At 43.9% G+C, this 20,249-nt stretch overlaps 1 protein-coding gene across 1 annotated transcript in view; it reads left to right on the top strand.

Moving 5' to 3' along the window:
* The window catches only part of LOC126158202 (uncharacterized), a 124,354-nt gene that overhangs the window by 18,596 nt on the left and 85,509 nt on the right, over positions 1 to 20,249 (top strand). The window contains exon 2 of the mRNA XM_049916427.1: positions 9,145 to 9,395. Coding sequence (XP_049772384.1) covers positions 9,196 to 9,395 — 200 coding nt within the window. The 5' untranslated portion in view covers positions 9,145 to 9,195. The remainder of the gene's footprint in view (positions 1 to 9,144; positions 9,396 to 20,249) is intronic.

Below are 20,249 nucleotides of genomic sequence, written 5' to 3'. Positions count from 1 at the left end.
CAATTCAACATAGGTGACATTCGTGTTGATTTTTCCTGTCATTGTACGGGGTGGTTATAATTAAACTTCCGTTACTTGAGAGGACTGCCGTGAAAAACAAGTAATCGTAGAATAATGAAACGTTGTAGAAATATTTGTAATAGCATGTAGAAGACAAATAACGAATAAATCAATAATGGAAATGCATTTTAATATCCACATCAGAGTATAACGTTTGTTAATCGCGTGCAATGCTTACTTTCCAGGCTACTAAAGTTGCACTATGTGACGAACAACTGCTTCCTCAACAGCCTGGAACCGTTCTGAAAGACCATTTCACAATTGTTGGCAGCTCTTTTCTAACGGTGGACTATGGAATGTTTGTTTAGTTGTCGTGACACAACTTGTGTGCTCCTTGAAGATCGCACATTGCGCCCAGCATCGTCAGACATGGCAACAGTAACTTGTTCAACAATTCGCGACGTAACTGGCTGTCGGACTCTCAACACCCATAACAAAATCGCCAGTTAAATCGAATTTCCGGACCGTGTTCTTCAACCGCGGTGTGAAAGTGGACCACTTTGTAATCGTTTAATGCGTCAATACTCTGAAAGGGCAGCAGCACTATTGCTGTCGTTTTGATAAAACATCTTTCGAATAATGCCTATTTTACTTTTCTAGACTCATGTTGACTGTTAGAACTATAATGCACACTGATGCTTGTGTTTCAATCTACGTCGCCACATCGGTACCAGGACCTAATGGCAAGTCTTGTCACTAACACTACCAACAACGCAAATCCCGCAGCGCACAGTCATTCCTATAAAATTGGGTAACGACACGTTAAATAGTTTTCCGTGTACACCGGCTCAAGTAGCGAAAGTATATTTATAGCCACTCTTTAAATCTCAGAGCCGTTTTTAGGTTGAAAATTACTTCCGACGTCGTCTGCTTTCACAAGTTTTGTGACCTCCTTATTCTTACAAGTTTTGCAGATACAGTTTTGAATTTTTTTTTTTTTTTTTGCCTAAATGACAGGTAGGAAGCAGATGCCTCTCTAGTTGTTGGCCTCTATCTTGAAATGAGTGAGAGTTTTCAGACCCTCACGTCCACGTATATTTCTTTCTTCCAAGAGTTATTCTATTACACTGCTGTCAGTTTACCGCCTAATTTCCACATATCAGCTACTATGTCATCCTCATCTAGTGTCTTGTATTTTCAGTATATCAACATACTGTTGTGTCTGCTACAATGTTCGTGATTTTTACAATATATTCTACCCTTGTAAAAAAAAAAGTCTCCATAATGTTTGTCGGTCAATTCTAAGTTGGCTTTATCATTGATAACCGGTCTCCCTACACAAATTCGAAGTGAATATTTGTGAGTCTGAAACCTCTATCCTCGTTACTGAAGATATTAGAAAGGTCCCTTAATTATTCTTCTTGAATGTGTCTTTTTACTCTTTCCTTTGCTTGCACTTGCGTTACTTCACTTTTAATATCGTAACATTTATTCCTTAGTCTTTATAAAACGGTTCTAATGCGTTTTAAGACAGAATTCCATATCCATCAGGGTGACAGTCTATGTTATATCGTTGCATCTCTTCATGTTCCATCTTCCTGCTTGTCAGCGGCTTTAGCTCTTTCGACGGTCTGCTGAGTCGCAACGGGTTATTTTGTTTGATGTACTCTCTCGTGGTGCAAAGATCAGCTCTGAAGTGTATTGTGATACCCCATGGAAATTGATGAAACGACTTCATCTTGATCGTCGCCACAAAACTGCATGTGAACTTCTCCTTCTCCATGACAACGCAGTACCTCACACAAGTCGGCGCACCCGAGCGGAGCCCCTTGTCCACCCTACAGCTCGGATATCGCACATTCCGCCGGCCATACGTTTGGCCCATTGGAGGATGCGCTCCGGGGAAAGCAGTGCACGGATGTTGGGGAGATTACACATGCAGCAGGACGTTGGATCCGCCGCCGACAAGTGGAATGGTACTATGCATTATTCAGGCCCTTCCAATAAGGTGGCGTAAGGCGGTCGCAATGAATACATATTATGTTTAAAAACAGGCTTTTGTAGCGAAAAGAGTGGGGAATAATATGTTGTATTGGAATTATGAATGAAACCAGCAGGTTTTCTCAAAAAATGTGTTGCCTTATTTATTGAATGCCCCTCGTGTATATCTAGTCATGTTGTATTTTTAATGCCAGTTTAGCATTTCATACGCAACTGATCATCAATCAGATTGTTCATAAAGCGATTTCTTAACAATTGTTGCCACCAAACCTACTACTAGGAATTTTAGCGGACGGACTGCGAGAGGATAGCAGGCGTCTCCAGGTCGGAGTAGTTAATTCACACAGTGCGTTTGCATTGCACTCAGACAAGTTGACTATAGATAGCTATGCTAAGGATAGCAGAAAAAAGACGAGAAGTGGCAAGCTTGTTTGTGTGGCCATCCTCTGCAGAAAGCACAGAAATAGCTGTTTCGTAAACAAAACCGCATTTTCCTGCTCCACTTAATTTATTTCTCCCAGATGCGTTTCGCCTTTTTCTTGCTCTAAGGCATCATCAGTGGGATCTATAACGATGCAGTTTTGAATTTTAGATTATCAAACAGCTCACGTCGTGACTTTTTATGCAAAAAAGTAATTGCTTACGATTTTCTGTCGTCTGCGTTTCCTCGCAACTGGTCTGGCGGTCGCACTACAATTTTCTTACCGATATATAAGCACAATTTTGAGTTCCGTCCTTTTTCACACTGTTCACCATATTTCTCCTTCTTTTTTGTTGTGTACTGTTATTCTTTTGCCACTCGATAAAACTATTTCTTCGGATATTGTGCTTTGAACTATGTAAATATTTTAACTTGACTACGTGTTTCCTCCTTTTCCTTGTGTTTACCTACACGTTGCCAACGCAACGATGTAGATGTTCAAAACCAAATTCTTTTCATGATGCTTAAATCATGTGTGTTTAAGAGAGAGACACTGAGCTGAAGAGTGTGTATATGTCGTTTGGTCGTTTGAGTTGTAGGGTATTGAATATGAATGTACTGTTAGCGAGTGGTTGAAAGGTTTGGTGACAGCTGATTTGACTTTTCGTTTCAATGTTCTGTGGAGTGGTTCATGGATAAGTGAGTGTAAAGATTTTGGGTGGCACTATTACACTCCTGGAAATTGAAATAAGAACACCGTGAATTCATTGTCCCAGGAAGGGGAAACTTTATTGACACATTCCTGGGGTCAGATACATCACATGATCACACTGACAGAACCACAGGCACATAGACACAGGCAACAGAGCATGCACAATGTCGGCACTAGTACAGTGTATATCCACCTTTCACAGCAATGCAGGCTGCTATTCTCCCATGGAGACGATCGTAGAGATGCTGGATGTAGTCCTGTGGAACGGCTTGCCATGCCATTTCCACCTGGGGCCTCAGTTGGACCAGCGTTCGTGCTGGACGTGCAGACCGCGTGAGACGACGCTTCATCCAGTCCCAAACATGCTCAATGGGGGACAGATCCGGAGATCTTGCTGGCCAGGGTAGTTGACTTACACCTTCTAGAGCACGTTGGGTGGCACGGGATACATGCGGACGTGCATTGTCCTGTTGGAACAGCAAGTTCCCTTGCCGGTCTAGGAATGGTAGAACGATGGGTTCGATGACGGTTTGGATGTACCGTGCACTATTCAGTGTCCCCTCGACGATCACCAGTGGTGTACGGCCAGTGTAGGAGATCGCTCCCCACACCATGATGCCGGGTGTTGGCCCTGTGTGCCTCGGTCGTATGCAGTCCTGATTGTGGCGCTCACCTGCACGGCGCCAAACACGCATACGACCATCATTGGCACCAAGGCAGAAGCGACTCTCATCGCTGAAGACGACACGTCTCCATTCGTCCCTCCATTCACGCTTGTCGCGACACCACTGGAGGCGGGCTGCACGTTGTTGGGGCGTGAGTGGAAGACGGCCTAACGGTGTGCGGGACCGTAGCCCAGCTTCATGGAGACGGTTGCGAATGGTCCTCGCCGATACCCCAGGAGCAACAGTGTCCCTAATTTGCTGGGAAGTGGCGGTGCGGTCCCCTACGGCTCTGCGTAGGATCCTACGGTCTTGGCGTGCATCCGTGCGTCGCTGCGGTCCGGTCCCAGGTCGACGGGCACGTGCACCTTCCGCCGACCACTGACGACAACATCGATGTACTGTGGAGACCTCACGCCCCACGTGTTGAGCAATTCGGCGGTACGTCCACCCGGCCTCCCGCATGCCCACTATACGCCCTCGCTCAAAGTCCGTCAACTGCACATACGGTTCACGTCCACGCTGTCGCGGCATGCTACCAGTGTTAAAGACTGCGATGGAGCTCCGTATGCCACGGCAAACTGGCTGACACTGACGGCGGCGGTGCACAAATGCTGCGCAGCTAGCGCCATTCGACGGCCAACACCGCGGTTCCTGGTGTGTCCGCTGTGCCGTGCGTGTGATCATTGCTTGTACAGCACTCTCGCAGTGTCCGGAGCAAGTATGGTGGGTCTGACACACCGGTGTCAATGTGTTCTTTTTTCCATTTCCAGGAGTGTATACACTCAATGTGTTCTTTTTTCCATTTCCAGGAGTGTATACACTCCTGGAAATGGAAAAAAGAACACATTGACACCGGGGTGTCAGACCCACCATACTGGCTCCGGACACTGCGAGAGGTCTGTACAAGCCATGATCACACGCACGGTACAGCGGACACACCAGGAACCGCGGTGTTGGCCGTCGAATGGCGCTAGCTGCGCAGCATTTGTGCACCGCCACCGTCAGTGTCAGCCAGTTTGCCGTGGCATACGGAGCTCCATCGCAGTCTTTAACACTGGTAGCATGCCGCGACAGCGTGGACGTGAACCGTATGTGCAGTTGACGGACTTTGAGCGAGGGCGTATAGTGGGCAGGCGGGAGGCCGGGTGGACGTACCGCCGAATTGCTCAACACGTGGGGCGCGAGGTCTCCACAGTACATCGATGTTGTCGCCAGTGGTCGGCGGAAGGTGCACGTGCCTGTCGACCTGGGACCGGACCGCAGCGACGCACGGATGCACGCCAAGACCGTAGGATCCTACGCAGTGCCGTAGGGGACCGCAACGCCACTTCCCAGCAAATTAGGGACACTGTTGCTCCTGGGGTATCGGCGAGGACCATTCGCAACCGTCTCCATGAAGCTGGGCTACGGTCCCGCACACCGTTAGGCCGTCTTCCGCTCACGCCCCAACATCGTGCAGCTCGCCTCCAGTGGTGTCGCGACAAGCGTGAATGGAGGGACGAATGGAGACGTGTCGTCTTCAGCGATGAGAGTCGCTTCTGCCTTGGTGCCAATGATGTTCGTATGCGTGTTTGGCGCCGTGCAGGTGAGCGCCACAATCAGGACTGCATACGACCGAGGCACACAGGGCCAACACCCGGCATCATGGTGTGGGGAGCGATCTCCTACACTGGCCGTACACCACTGGTGATCGTCGAGGGGATACTGAATAGTGCACGGTACATCCAAACCGTCATCGAACCCATCGTTCTACCATTCCTAGACCGGCAAGGGAACTTGCTGTTCCAACAGGACAATGCACGTCCGCATGTATCCCGTGCCACCCAACGTGCTCTAGAAGGTGTAAGTCAACTACCCTGGCCAGCAAGATCTCCGGATCTGTCCCCATTGAGCATGTTTGGGACTGGATGAAGCGTCGTCTCACGCGGTCTGCACGTCCAGCACGAACGCTGGTCCAACTGAGGCGCCAGGTGGAAATGGCATGGCAAGCCGTTCCACAGGACTACATCCAGCATCTCTATGATCGTCTCTATGGGAGAATAGCAGCCTGCATTGCTGCGAAAGGTGGATATACACTGTACTAGTGCCGACATTGTGCATGCTCTGTTGCCTGTGTCTATGTGCCTGTGGTTCTGTCAGTGTGATCATGTGATGTATCTGACCCCAGGAATGTGTCAATAAAGTTTCCCCTTCCTGGGACAATGAATTCACGGTGTTCTTATTTCAATTTCCAGGAGTGTATTATCATCTCTGGGAGTGTTATACTATTATTTTATCTATTAGTGTAAACAATTAATTGCTTGGCATATGTAATTGATCATTCAAAAGGGTTTTCCTTTCTGCTTTAGTTTCTGTATGTGGTAATTTTCTTGCAGGGTTGGGAGGTGTTTTTTATTGTTGATTCTAATTATTTTCATGTCATCTTCTCTAGTGTGATGTCCTTAGGTTAGTTAGGTTTATGGATTTCTACGTTCTAGGAGACTGATGACCTCAGAAGTTAAGTCCCATAGTGCTCAGAGCCTTCTCTAGTGATTGGTTTGTGGTCATGTTCTCCAAGGTGTTCTGCAAATGTAGAGTGGTTTGTCCCACATATCCTGGCTCCCAGGTGTTCCTTGTATCTGACTTCAAATGTTCTACCTGTTTGTACTATGTATTTGCCTTCACAAGTGTCACACTTTAATTGATATACACGGGCTTTCTCTTATATGTCTCTGTTTTTGTCAGTTTTGGGGTGTATTTTTTACGGAATTGTCTGTTGTATATGCTACATTTATTCCCCGTCTTTATGTGTGAGTTTGTGTATGTCATTGTGTACCATTTTGTGTTGTCTTTCATTTTTTTCTGATTATCCTGTGTAGTTGTTATCGGACTGAGTGTTTGTCTTTGGTTCTGCTGTGTTGTTCTCTGTGGTTTGGTGCTCTCTGCTTTTATTTTACTTTTAATTTTGTTGTTTAGCTTTGTGACTGTGTCACTATTGTAACCACTGTTACATGCTATCTGTATTATTATGTCCACTTCTTTTCGATAGGTTTCTTTGCTGAGTGGTACAGTGTTGAGTCTGTGGAGCTTGTATCAAAATTCTGCTTGCTTTTGTGAGTGTGGTAGTTTGAGGATTGAGGAATGATAATGTCCGTTGCTGTGGGTTTACGGTCAATTTCAATTGGTGTTTCTTTTGGTTTTTATATCTAGAAAATTAATCTGGTTGTTCTTTTTATCTTTCAATTGTGAATTTTATTTTTCATGTATCTTATTGATGTCAGTATATACTTTTACAATTTTTGTTTGTGGTTCAGCTAGTAAGCAAAGGATGTCATCTGTATACCTGAACCAATATCATATGTTGTATTCTTTTGCTACTATTTTTGCAAAAATGATTTGTTAAATGTGGTTTATAAAAATATTTGCTTAGGCTCCTGAATCTGGGGATCCCACTGGTGATAGGTCTTCTGGTAAATAAAATTCATTATTGAATTGGAAATAATTTTATTAAAGTGTCAGTGAGTGGGCTTCTCACTTATTGCAATCTGTCCTGCATTTTCCGAATTATCGTTGACGAGCAGACTGGAACAAATAGAATCGGCATACAAATATACCATTTAACTGATTCCTGTCAGGTAGGCTAATATATATGGATATAGTACTGCTTGTGTCTCAAAACATTTATTCTTCTCTTGTTTACTATTCCGTTTCAAATGTTTCCCTATTTACCTTCATTGCCGTTTACTATAAAAGGCTCAGAACTAAATAAATGGACTGTACTCGATCTAATTCATTAACGTCAGATACATCAAAGCGCTGAACCGTGAAATGACTAAATGAAGATAATAGTAGCATAACACAATCTACTTGTTATCATAGTGCCCAGCTATAAAATGTGTCCGGTCCTGTAGCCGAACTCTGTAAGATTATATGGCCTCAAATGTGACATCACAGAAGGGGATTACATCACCTTCTCAAACAATTTCAACCGACAGATATGATGCTAAATACGTGACGCACAAGTTGCCTGTGAGGCAGAAAATTCTCCCCCACTGGAAAAAGTAGCGCAACTAGGCCAACTAAGTACGGAGAGTATAGGATATCATCTATGGGAAAAGGTTCCTAGAGTTTCGCACATAACCCTTAAGCAGATACATTTACCAGAAACACTAAAATTCATTGTTTTCAAGAGACATCTCAGACTAAATCACCTGTTAAATTTACTGAAAAGGTGGATATTTCTCATAGTGAAATTACACGATACCAGTTATATAATCTAATGCGGAAATACAGGTTTACTAAAGGAAATTACATATCAAAGACACACAAAAAGCCGCAAAACTTGTAACTGCGTCCATAGTCAAATAAAATTTGACAGAGTCACTTACAAATTTCACATCTACATCAGAACGGATCTCATTTTTTCTTATTTAGTTAAGGAAACTATGGATAAATACTGCCAATGCACATGCCTGCATCAATATTGCCAAGAATAACGGTCCAAACAAATGAGACAATATTGCAAAAGACGTTGAAGCATGAATGATAAAGTTACTACGAAACTGTATGAAACAGGTGGGGACTTAAGCGAATAGACAGACAAAGAAGTAAAACACAAAACAATTCCGAATTATTTTCCAGCTATAAGGAGAATTCTTGTTCGAAATTACCAAGGACAGAGAAGAACATGCGCCACATATTTTTACACATATCAGTTATCAGTTATACACAGGCAGTCAAAGCAGAGAGGAATAATGTAGTAATTGTCGAAATAGCTCGCAACATAGAGATTAGGATTATTTTTTTTAAGGATACAATAAAGTATCAAGGAAAAATCAGAAACATCACTAAACTGACATATGATGTTTATCAGTAAACTTTCAATATTTGTTTCTAATAATCGAACAGAAATGATGTATTGGGATGGGATCACGTTATGCTGTAACATTTAGTTTTAATTTTGTCCGAAGAAGGTGTCCCTTGTGACACCGAAACCTAGGTCACAAATTAATTGTGTTCGCGACAGAGGGCTATGTTTTTCAAAATTTTGTATTATACAACTGTCACTGATTGACAGCCATGTTAAAAATCTTATGAAAAGGGAGTTGAAAAGAATGGGATACAGTGGTCGAGCAGCTCCTCATAGGCCACATATTTCTGTAGTCAGTGCTAAAATAGATTGAGGTGATGTAGAGAGTGATGACATTGAACGGTGTATTCCACTACAACTGATACTATGATGTGATTGCACAGCACTAACATGTTATTTCTATGGCAAAGCTTTCATTCACATTTAATATTCGTCGTATTGCTAGTTAACAGAAGAGAAATTATTCAATTACCTGTTCTTCATCTTCTTCTTTCAGATCGTGGATGGCAATGCGAAGACGGAGCTGAGTAACCGAAAGGATCCGGGCATGTTCTGCGGCGAGACGGAACAACCGCAGACGTTCATCTCGGAGACGAGCTTCGTCAAGGTGGTGTTCCACGTGGACAACTTCACGGACCAGACCTACTTCAGCTTCGAGTCCCGCGTGGAGCAGCAGCTGGAGGTGTACGCGCGCTACGGCCACCACCCCGAGCTCTACCCCAACAGGCGCGGCCAGGTTGTGCCGGGGTGAGGCGCCTTGCCGCGCGGTCATCTGCATGTGCAGCTGCTACCTGCTTACAAAAGACGGTGTTCCCTGTTTTGAACTTCATAGCGTGCGTTAGAACTTCATTTGTGATACCTCTACCTGAGAAGATTTTAGCTCCCTTACAATGAATCGAAAAGTCTAAAGAAATAGGTAAAACATCTGAAACGTGAATAGAGTATTCATTTTGTATTCTATGTCGTTCATTAGGGACACTGATTAGTGAATAAAGAGCACGTGCAGTGACTCGGTCAGAAAGCTTCACAACTCACATCAACGGTACGTCAGATTACGGTTTCAGAGGTCTTGTATTTCCACAACTCTTCATCACGTAAAAATTATTAAAATGTACGCTGTAACTCTAAAAGTAAGTAGACCGATGCAACGGTCCGAATTCTAAAGGAATACGCTGAGGAAAAGCCAATACTGAATTACCATTGCTTTGATACTGAGTTTTACTACTGGAAATTTCGTATTCACAAAACTACACCAAATTATGTCTGCATGAAAATATCTAAGGTGTATGATCAAAATATCCAGTAGTCACATTTTTAAAACTATTAATTCATCATTGATATCAATATTGTACACTACTGGCCATTAAAATTGCTACACCAAGGAGAAATGCAGATGATAAACGGGTATTCATTGGACAAGTATATTATACTAGAACTGACATGTGATTACATTTTCACGCAGTTTGGGTGCATAGATCCTGAGAAAGCAGTACCCAGAACAACCACCTCTGGTCGTAATAACGGCCTTGATACGCCTCGGCATTCAGTCAAACAGAGCTTGGATGGCGTGTACAGGTACAGCTGCCCATGCAGCTTCAACACGATACCACAGTTCATCAAGAGTAGTGACTGGCGTATTGAGACGAGCCATTTGCTCGGCCAACACTGACCAGACGTTTTCAATTGGTGAGTGATCTGGAGAATGTGCTGGCCAAGGCAGCAGTCGAACATTTTCTGTACCCAGAAAGGCCCGTACAGGACCTGCAACATGCGGTCGTGCATTATCCTGCTGAAATGTAGGGTTTCGCAGGAATCGAATGAAGGGTAGAGCCACGGGTCGTAGCTCATCTGAAATGTAACGTCCAGCGTTCAAAGTGCCGTCAATGCGTACAAGAAGTGACCGAGACGTGTAACCAGTGGCACCCCATACCATCACGCCGGGTGATACGCCAGTATGGCGATGACAAGTACACGCTTCCAATGTGCGTTCACCGCGATGTCGCCAAACACGGATGCGACCATCATGATGCTGTAAACAGAACCTGGTTTCATCCGAAAAAATGACATTTTGCCATTCGTGCACCCAGGTTCGTCGTTGAGTACACCATCGCAGGCGCTCCTGTCTATGATGCAGCGTCAATGGTAACCGCAGCATTGGTTTCCGAGCTGATAGTCCATGCTGCTGCAAACGTTGTCGAACTGTTCGTGCAGATGGTTGTTGTCTTGCAAACGTCCCCATGTGTTGACTGAGGGATCGGGACGTGGCTGCACGATCCGTTACACCTATGTTGATAAGATGCCTGTCATCTCGACTGCTAGTGATACGAGACCATTGGGATCCAGTACAGCGTTCCGTATTACTCTCCTCAACCCACCGACACCTTATTCTGCTAACAGTCATTGGATCTCGACCAACGCGAGCAGCAATGTCGCCATACGATAAACTGCAATCGCGATAGGCTACAATCCGACCTTTATCAACGTCGGAATCGTGATGGTACGCATTTGTCCTCCTTACACGAGGGATCACAACAAAGTTTCACCAGGCAATGCCGGACGACTGCTGTTTGTGTATGAGAAATCGATTGAAAACTTTCCTCATGTCAGCATGTTGTAGGTGTTGCCACCGGCGCCAGCCTTGTGTGAATGCTCTGAAAAGCCAATCACTTGCATATCACAGCATCTTCTCCCTGTCGGTTAAATTTCGTGTCTGTAGCACGTCATCTTCGTGGTGTAGCGATTTTAATGGCCATTAGTGTACGATCTCTTTAGTAGATGCAAGCAGAAACCATGTGACCTATTGTCAGAGTAAGCTATGTGAGGGTTGTTTCGATTACTATGAGCATAGGACACACAGTTTTAGTTGGATTTTGTAAGCAGACAAGCATTAAATGAGAGTTTAATGTACAGTTATTATCGGAAATACTCTTCTTTACATTACATAATTCTTACCCACAGACCCAAATACACTTTATTACGATGAATAAAATATTGCGAAATCTGATGTACACTGCATTGGCGCGTTCGGCTTCAGATATTAATGGGTCATATGATCGGAAAACAATTAGGGAACAACATTTAAAGAGAAATGTGTCCAGCTGTACTGCATTTGAATGTACGAAGGAGTTGGTCGTAAATCTCTCAGTGATGACGCGTTCTCTGAAGAGTTCTTTAAAAGACAAGATCAGACGAGACTATTTCCGTACATCAGGTAGCGATCAATTGCAATGTTGGCCAAGTAGTGGGCGGCATTGGCCCATCTGTTCATATTTCCTTAGTGGCTAGTTGGGAACGTGTCGACGAAGTTCACGAGTAGCGATGCTAGCAAGACTGCAGATTTTATGTACAGGTTTCGACGTAGGATGGCCTGAAGTTAGCCGGTTGGATAGTTTAGTTCACTTCCGTGGCTCTCAAAGAACTTTGTCACACTAGAATCGTTTATTCTACAGCAGATTACCAAAACAGAAGTTCTCACGCAAATAACTTACATTTACGTCGTAGTCACACGAATATAACATTGAACTGCAGTGTTGCGCCGATGCCTTTGGTTCACCAGTGTCAAAGTTGTTACATGGATGTGAAGGTACCTTCCTTTGGAACACAGTCCACAAACTAGGAGACCACCATATGAAATAATAGAGCATGAGGTAGCATCACTAATAGAAGTCAAGAAAATTCTGTGATATGAACATGTAGAGATCAGTTAGCAATGGTAGTAGTAATCGGATGGACGCACGTGAAGAGTTTGTAGCCACACCGACCACAGAAGAGGAATAACTGCAGATTGGGCAGTAAAGGTTTCCTGTTTCGTACACATCGGTTAGAGGAGCAGATTTTCGTTTTAGGACCACGTTTTGATTGTATAAATCTTCAGTAATTTACAATGTTAAACCACGGACCAACAGCACCACTCGCAAAGTGACACCACAAGTCGTCAGCCGCAGATACTGCCTCCGCAGATGGCTCTTAGAGTATTTACCTTCACTATGAAGCGATTTCTTTTTTTTCCCCATGATTTACCTTAGGGCTGAATTCTCCATAGCTCCATCAACAATGGAATGCTTAAAAGTAGCTGTAGTCGTAATTTGCAAATATTCTGCATCTATAGATAGTAGTTTTGCCGCCTTGGTGTAAAAGATAGATTTCAACATTTCATCAACAAATAAGTCATTAGTGTTGGAGTACGAGCCTTTCTAAGTGAAGTATGGAAATAAGTTGACCGTGTTCTATTTAAACAATCATTCCGGTAATATATCGTTTTTCTTTGGAACCGCTATGAAAATCCCAATCAGGGTGGCCGAACAGCGACCAGAATGTAGTTCCTAGTCTCTCTAATAATATTTACCGATTCTTAAATTGTACTTGTGGAAGGCACTGTATAAAGCAGTTTTTTCGATCGTGACTGCGGGCACATGTTGAATTTTGGGTTTCTTGTAAGCACCTGCTTCGAGAGGCAATATATTTTGTGAAGTGTTACGGTGTTCAAAGAGTTTTAGCTACCTCTTAAACGCAACGGTAAGGTACTTCAGTTTCTACTTTCATGTTTTGTAATTGAAAGTTAAGATAGAAGATCCACATCGTCGATGTGAGCACGAATACCGGTATATGCATATGCGCTTCACTGTTTTGTATACGTCTTAACAGAGATCCCGCCATCCTGTCAGTGTTTTACATATATTTCTTGCCTCGCCGATTCTGCGGAGAACCTCCTCGTTCCTTATGTTATCATTCCACCTAATTTTCAACATTCTTCTGTAGTGCCACATCTCAAATGCTTCGAGTCTCTTCTTTTCCGGTTTTCCAGCAGTCCAACATACCATACAATCCTGTGCTCCAAACTTACATTCCCAGGAATTTTTCTTTCCATGGTTGATACAATAGACTTCTTTTGGCCAGGAATACCCTTTCTACCTGTGCTAGTCGGCTTTTTATGTTCTCCTTGCTCCGTCCGTCATGGCTTATTTTTCTGCCTAGGTAGCAAAATTCCTTAACTTCATCTACTTCGTAATCACAAATCCTAACGTTTCTCGCTGCTTTCATTTCTACTACTTCTCATTACATTCGTCTTTCTTAGATTAGCTCTCAAGCCGTATATTGTACTAAGTAGACTGTTCATTTCATTCATCAGTTCCTTCTAATTGTTATTCACTTTCTCTGAGGACAGCAATTTCACCAGCGAATCTTATCATTTATATCCTTTCACCGCGAACTTTAATTTCACTCATGAACCTTGCTTTTATTTCCGTCATTTCTTCTTTGACGTATAGCTTGAACAATAGGGGTGCAGGAATACATCCCTATCTTACACCCCTTTTATTCCTTTCAATTTTCGTCTTCCACGCTTATTATTGGTTCTTGTACATATTGTATACAACCAGTTTTATCCTATAGCTTACCCCTGTTTTTCTCAAAATCTCGAATATCTCCCACTATTTTACGGTGTCGAACGGGTTCTCCAAGTCGACGAATCCCATGAACCTCTCTTGATTTTTCTTTTGTCTTACTTCTATTACAAACTGCAACGTCGGAAATGCCTCTTTGGTGCTTTTACCTTTTCTAAAGGCAAACTGATCCTCATCTACCTGTTCCCAATATATTATTCATGTCAGCAACTTTGATGCATGAGCTGTTAAGAAGCTTGTGCGATAATTCTCGCAACTGTCGGCTCTTACAATCTTCGGAATTGTCTAGATCATGTATCTCCGAAAGTCAGATGGTATATCGCCAGACTCAAACATTCTACACACCAACGTGAACAATCGTTTTGTTGCCAGTTCCCTCAGTGATTGTAGAAATTCTGATGGAATGTTATCTATCACTTCAGCCCTGTTTGATTTTAAGTCTTACAGAGCTCGTCTAAATAAGGATGCAATCTCTTCTATATCGAGTCCTGTATCTTGTTCTATCACGTCATCAGACAGGTCTTCCCCTCCATAGAGGCCTTCAATGTACTCGTTCCACCTATCCGCTCTCTCGTCTGCATTTAACAGTGGAATTCCCATTGCGTTCTTAATTTTATCACCGTTGCTTTTAATTTCGCTTTTCTGTTTGCTGAGTCAGTCCTTCCGATCATCACTTTTTTTTCTATTGCTTCACATTTCATATGCAGCCATCATGCCTTAGCTTCCATGCGCTTCCTATTTATTTCATTCCATAGTGACTTGTATTTCTATATTCCTTAATTACCCTAAACATTTTTGTATTTTCGTCTTTCATCGGTCAACTGAAATATTTTTTCTGTTACCGGTGATTTCTCCGAAGTTACTTTCTTTGTACCTACGGCTTTCTTTCCAATTTCTGTGATGACCCTTTTTAGGAAAGTCCATTCATTTGGAACTGAACTGCCTACTCATCTATTCGCTATCGTAATATCTCTAGCCTCAGAGAACTCCAGCGTACCACTTCATTCCTTAGTACTTCCGTATACCACTTCTCTGCACATTGATTCTTTCTGATTAGTTTCTTAATCTTCAGCCTACTCTTCACCATTACCTAATTATGATCTGCGTCTACATCTGCTATATCTGCTCCTGAGTACCCCTTCAATCCAGTATTAGATTCGGGAGTTTGTGCCTGACCATGATGAAATTTAACTGAAATCTTCCTGTATCTCCCGGCCTTGTCCAAGTATACCTCCTCCTCTTGTGATTCTTGAACAGAGTATTCGCTATTAATAGCTGAAATTTACTATCTCCTCTCTCATTCCTAGTACAAAGCCCATATTCTCCAGTAACGCTTCCTTCTGTTCCTTCCCCTACAACCGTATTCCTATCCACCATGACTAGTTGATTTTCATCTCGCCTTACATACTGAATTACCCGTTTACCATCCTAATGTACTTTACCTATGTCTTCATCTTCGGCTTGTGAAGTCGGCGTATATACATCTGAGCTATTGTTGATAGTGACGGTTTGCTGTCAGTTCTGACGAGGATATTCTGTCACTGAATTAACAGTAACTCTCTGCTCTTCCTTCCTAATCATAACGAATCCTATTCTTGTTATGCCATTTCCGCTGATCTGGCTAGATATCCTTGTGTCCCTTACACCGTACGCCACTGACCCTCACGATATCTAGACTGAGCCTTAGCGTTTCCCTTTTCAGATATTCTAGCTTCCCTACCATGTTCAGAATTGTGACATTTCTAACAATACCACCACTTGCAAAGTAGGTTAGAAATCAGATTAATGCTGTTGCTCACGCAGCATATGTTCGCTTTATCGGGCAACAACAAAGTTATTGACTGTGGATGGTATCGTCAGAATGGAAATAATGGAGTCACTGTAAAAAAGTCATTAATTTTGGCACTTATCTTGAATGGATTCCCACGTAGATTTCGTCGAAGTTCTTATGGCTCACCTTGTTGATTCTAGGGTGATTCCACTTTGACTGCTAGAAGCTCCAGATCTGTATTTTAGTAATATTTGAAGACCTAACAAATGCGTTTTTCAGGAAATTCTTAATGATCAAACAATCCCAGATCAGAACAATGGTATGATAGAAATAATTTTTCACTTGGTGTTCACGATCCACATTTTTATTAAACTTCTCGTAAATTCACATATACTTCTTCTTAATTGTCACATAATTAAGAAAACAGTTTTGCATCAATCTTCATATATTTAATTTCCATTTTTAACCAAACACAAGACTTGACTGTTCTTTTACAAAGCGAAAATCAACTTAACTTCTGCAAAGTGACACAAAGACTGCTCTGTGCGCATTCGCGCCAAAACGGTTACAAGTAAGTCAAAGATTATGACACTCTCACAGAAATGAATACACACAAGAACCATATCACTGTAATACATCGGAGTACCTATACATTAATAAAACCAAATGTGAATATTGTCACAAAAATATGTCTGCTACTTCGCAGAAAAGTAGTACGATATTACTGGTATCGAGAACTGGGGTTGGAGTGCCGTAATGGTCACGTAAATAAAGAACCATTACACATTCCAGGCTCCTATTGAAACAGTTAAACGTAGCCCCTGAACCACCGAGGTGCTTGTGTAGCAAACCTCCATGCATTCTGTTAATTCAGTTTCCACACCAAAAGACAGTTTTCGGGTCCTCCTGAAAGTTTAAAATCTCCTTGTGTTTTAATAGCTGATGTACGAGTATAATCGGTGCTGTGTGATGTATGTTGAATCCCTCTTGTCATGACCGGTTAAATATAACTCTTCAGTCGATGTCGAGGTTTAACCTCGCCGCCATCCGGCGAGAAATCGCTCTCAATCTTTTCTTTCATGTTAGTATTAATTACTTAAAGAGCATCCTGGATTGGAAAAAGTTGATGGGCTTCCAATAATATATGCAGAAAGTTAATTTTAACTTCTGTCTTAGTTAGCTTTCCATCCAGAACATCTACATCTGGAACAAAAATAGATATAAAATTGTGCTTTGTGCGTCCTTTTCTGAAAATGTAACGCACTGTTTTTAATGAGCGCTCTTCCATTAGAGATCTGAAACGCAGTGCCTCCTGTGTCACAAGTGGAGGTATTTCCCCATTGCATTCGTTCTGTGATCACTTGAATATTAAAGGGATTCCGTAGCTTTTCCAAAAATAACTTAATGACATCGAAATTTATAGACATCAAGTATTGTTTGCTCATTTCATTTTAATGAAGCTGTTTGAATGAACGTTTCTCTCATTTATCTTCTTACGAGAGAAGTTTTGTAATTTCCAATGTGCTGTTTCATATTTACCTTTTTATCTGCTTCGGAGATTTCGTGCCGTATCGAGGTGGGTACAGCCAGCCATTGTAGACTTGTTAATTGTTTTCAACTCACTCTTTCACAAGGTATGATACGATTTGCAAGACATTGGAATGTTCAATGGCGAAGGCAGTAAAATAATGCTTATAGCTGTTTTTATATATATATATATATATATATATATATATATACACTCCTGGAAATTGAAATAAGAACACCGTGAATTCATTGTCCCAGGAAGGGGAAACTTTATTGACACATTCCTGGGGTCAGATACATCACATGATCACACTGACAGAACCACAGGCACATAGACACAGGCAACAGAGCATGCACAATGTCGGCACTAGTACAGTGTATATCCACCTTTCGCAGCAATGCAGGCTGCTATTCTCCCATGGAGACGATCGTAGAGATGCTGGATGTAGTCCTGTGGAACGGCTTGCCATGCCATTTCCACCTGGCGCCTCAGTTGGACCAGCGTTCGTGCTGGACATGCAGACCGCATGAGACGACGCTTCATCCAGTCCCAAATATGCTCAATGGGGGACAGATCCGGAGATCTTGCTGGCCAGGGTAGTTGACTTACACCTTCTAGAGCACGTTGGGTGGCACGGGATACATGCGGACGTGCATTGTCCTGTTGGAACATCAAGTTCCCTTGCCAGTCTAGGAATGGTAGAACGATGGGTTCGATGACGATTTGGATGTACCGTGCACTATTCAGTGTCCCCTCGACGATCACCAGTGGTGTACGGCCAGTGTAAGAGATCGCTCCCCACACCATGATGCCGGGTGTTGGCCCTGTGTGCCTCGGTCGTCTGCAGTCCTGATTGTGGCGTTCACCTGCACGGCGCCAATCACGCATACGACCATCATTGGCACCAAGGCAGAAGCGACTCTCATCGCTGAAGACGACACGTCTCCATTCGTCCCTCCATTCACGCCTGTCGCGACACCACTGGAGGCGGGCTGCACGATGTTGGGGCGTGAGCGGAAGACGGCCTAACGGTGTGCGGGACCGTAGCCCAGCTTCATGGAGACGGTTGCGAATGGTCCTCGCCGATACCCCAGGAGCAACAGTGTCCCTAATTTGCTGGGAAGTGGCGGTGCGGTCCCCTACGGCACTGCGTAGGATCCTACGGTCTTGGCGTGCATCTGTGCGTCGCTGCGGTCCGGTCCCAGGGCGACGGGCACGTGCACCTTCCGCCGACCACTGGCGACAACATCGATGTACTGTGGAGACCTCACGCCCAACGTGTTGAGCAATTCGGCGGTACGTTCACCCGGCCTCCCGCATGCCCACTATACGCCCTCGCTCAAAGTCCGTCAACTGCACATACGGTTCACGTCCACGCTGTCGCGGCATGCTACCAGTGTTAAAGACTGCGATGGAGCTCCGTATGCCACGGCAAACTGGCTGACACTGACGGCGGCGGTGCACAAATGCTGCGCAGCTAGCGCCATTCGACGGCCAACACCGCGGTTCCTGGTGTGTCCGCTGTGCCGTGCGTGTGATCATTGCTTGTACAGCCCTCTCGCAGTGTCCGGAGCAAGTATGGTGGGTCTGACACACCGGTGTCAATGTGTTCTTTTTTCCATTTCCAGGAGTGTATATATATATATATATATATATATATACACCCATTTTGGGTGTACCAGAAATTCTACTACAAATTGGGGAGAGCTTCTTGACATCAAAACTAGCATACTAGTAGCGTTCAATAAGTAATGCAACACATTCTTTTCTCCACCAAATTCGTTTGAAAAAATATGAAAATTGTTGTGAAACATCGTGAAATATTCCTGCCTCAGCCCCTATAGCTTGAAGAAGCTCCGACAGGTGGCGGCCATTTACGAAGCCTTCTGGCGTCTGTAAACCTGGTCTTTCACGTGTCCCCACAGAACGAAGTCACAGGGGTTCATGTCTGGCGAATAGGGAGGCCAATCCACGCCGCCTCCTGTATGTTTCGGATAGCCCAAAGCAATCACACGATCATCGAAATATTCATTCAGGAAATTAAAGACGTCGGCCGTGCGATGTGGCCGGGCACCATCTTGCATAAACCACGAGGTGTTCGCAGTGTCGTCTAAGGCAGTTTGTACCGCCACAAATTCACGAAGAATACCCAGATAGCGTGATGCAGTAATCGTTTCGGATCTGAAAAATGGGCCAATGATTCCTTTGGAAGAAATGGCGGCCCAGACCAGTACTTTTTGAGGATGCAGGGACGATGGGACTGCAACATGGGGCTTTTCGGCTCCCCATATGCGCCAGTTCTGTTTATTGACGAAGCCGTCCAGGTAAAAATAAGCTTCGTCAGTAAACCAAATGCTGCCCACATGCATATCGCCGTCATCAATCCTGTGCACTATATCGTTAGCGAATGTCTCTCGTGCAGCAATGGTAGCGGCGCTGAGGGGTTGCCGCGTTTGAATTTTGTATGGATAGAGGTGTAAACTCTGGCGCATGAGACGATACGTGGACGTTGGCGTCATTTGGACCGCAGCTGCAACACGGCGAACGGAAACCCGAGGGCGCTGTTGTATCACCTGCTGCACTAGCTGCATGTTGCCCTCTGTGGTTGCCGTACGCGGGTGCCCTACCTTTCCAGCACGTTCATCCGTCACGTTCCGAGTCCGTTGAAATTTTTCAAACAGATCCTTTATTGTATCGCTTTTCGGTCCTTTGGTTACATTAAACCTCCGTTGAAAACTTCGTCTTGTTGCAACAACACTGTGTTCTAGGCGGTGGAATTCCAACACCAGAAAAATCCTCTGTTCTAAGGAATAAACCATGTTGTCTACAGCACACTTGCACGTTGTGAACAGCACACGCTTACGGCAGAAAGACGACGTACAGAATGGCGCACCCACAGA

This window comes from Schistocerca cancellata, chromosome 2, assembly GCF_023864275.1.
Source record: "Schistocerca cancellata isolate TAMUIC-IGC-003103 chromosome 2, iqSchCanc2.1, whole genome shotgun sequence".
Classification (NCBI taxonomy): Eukaryota; Metazoa; Arthropoda; class Insecta; order Orthoptera; family Acrididae; genus Schistocerca; species Schistocerca cancellata.
The sequence above is the reverse complement of the archived record's forward strand: the minus strand, read 5'-3'. Positions and strand labels throughout refer to the sequence as shown.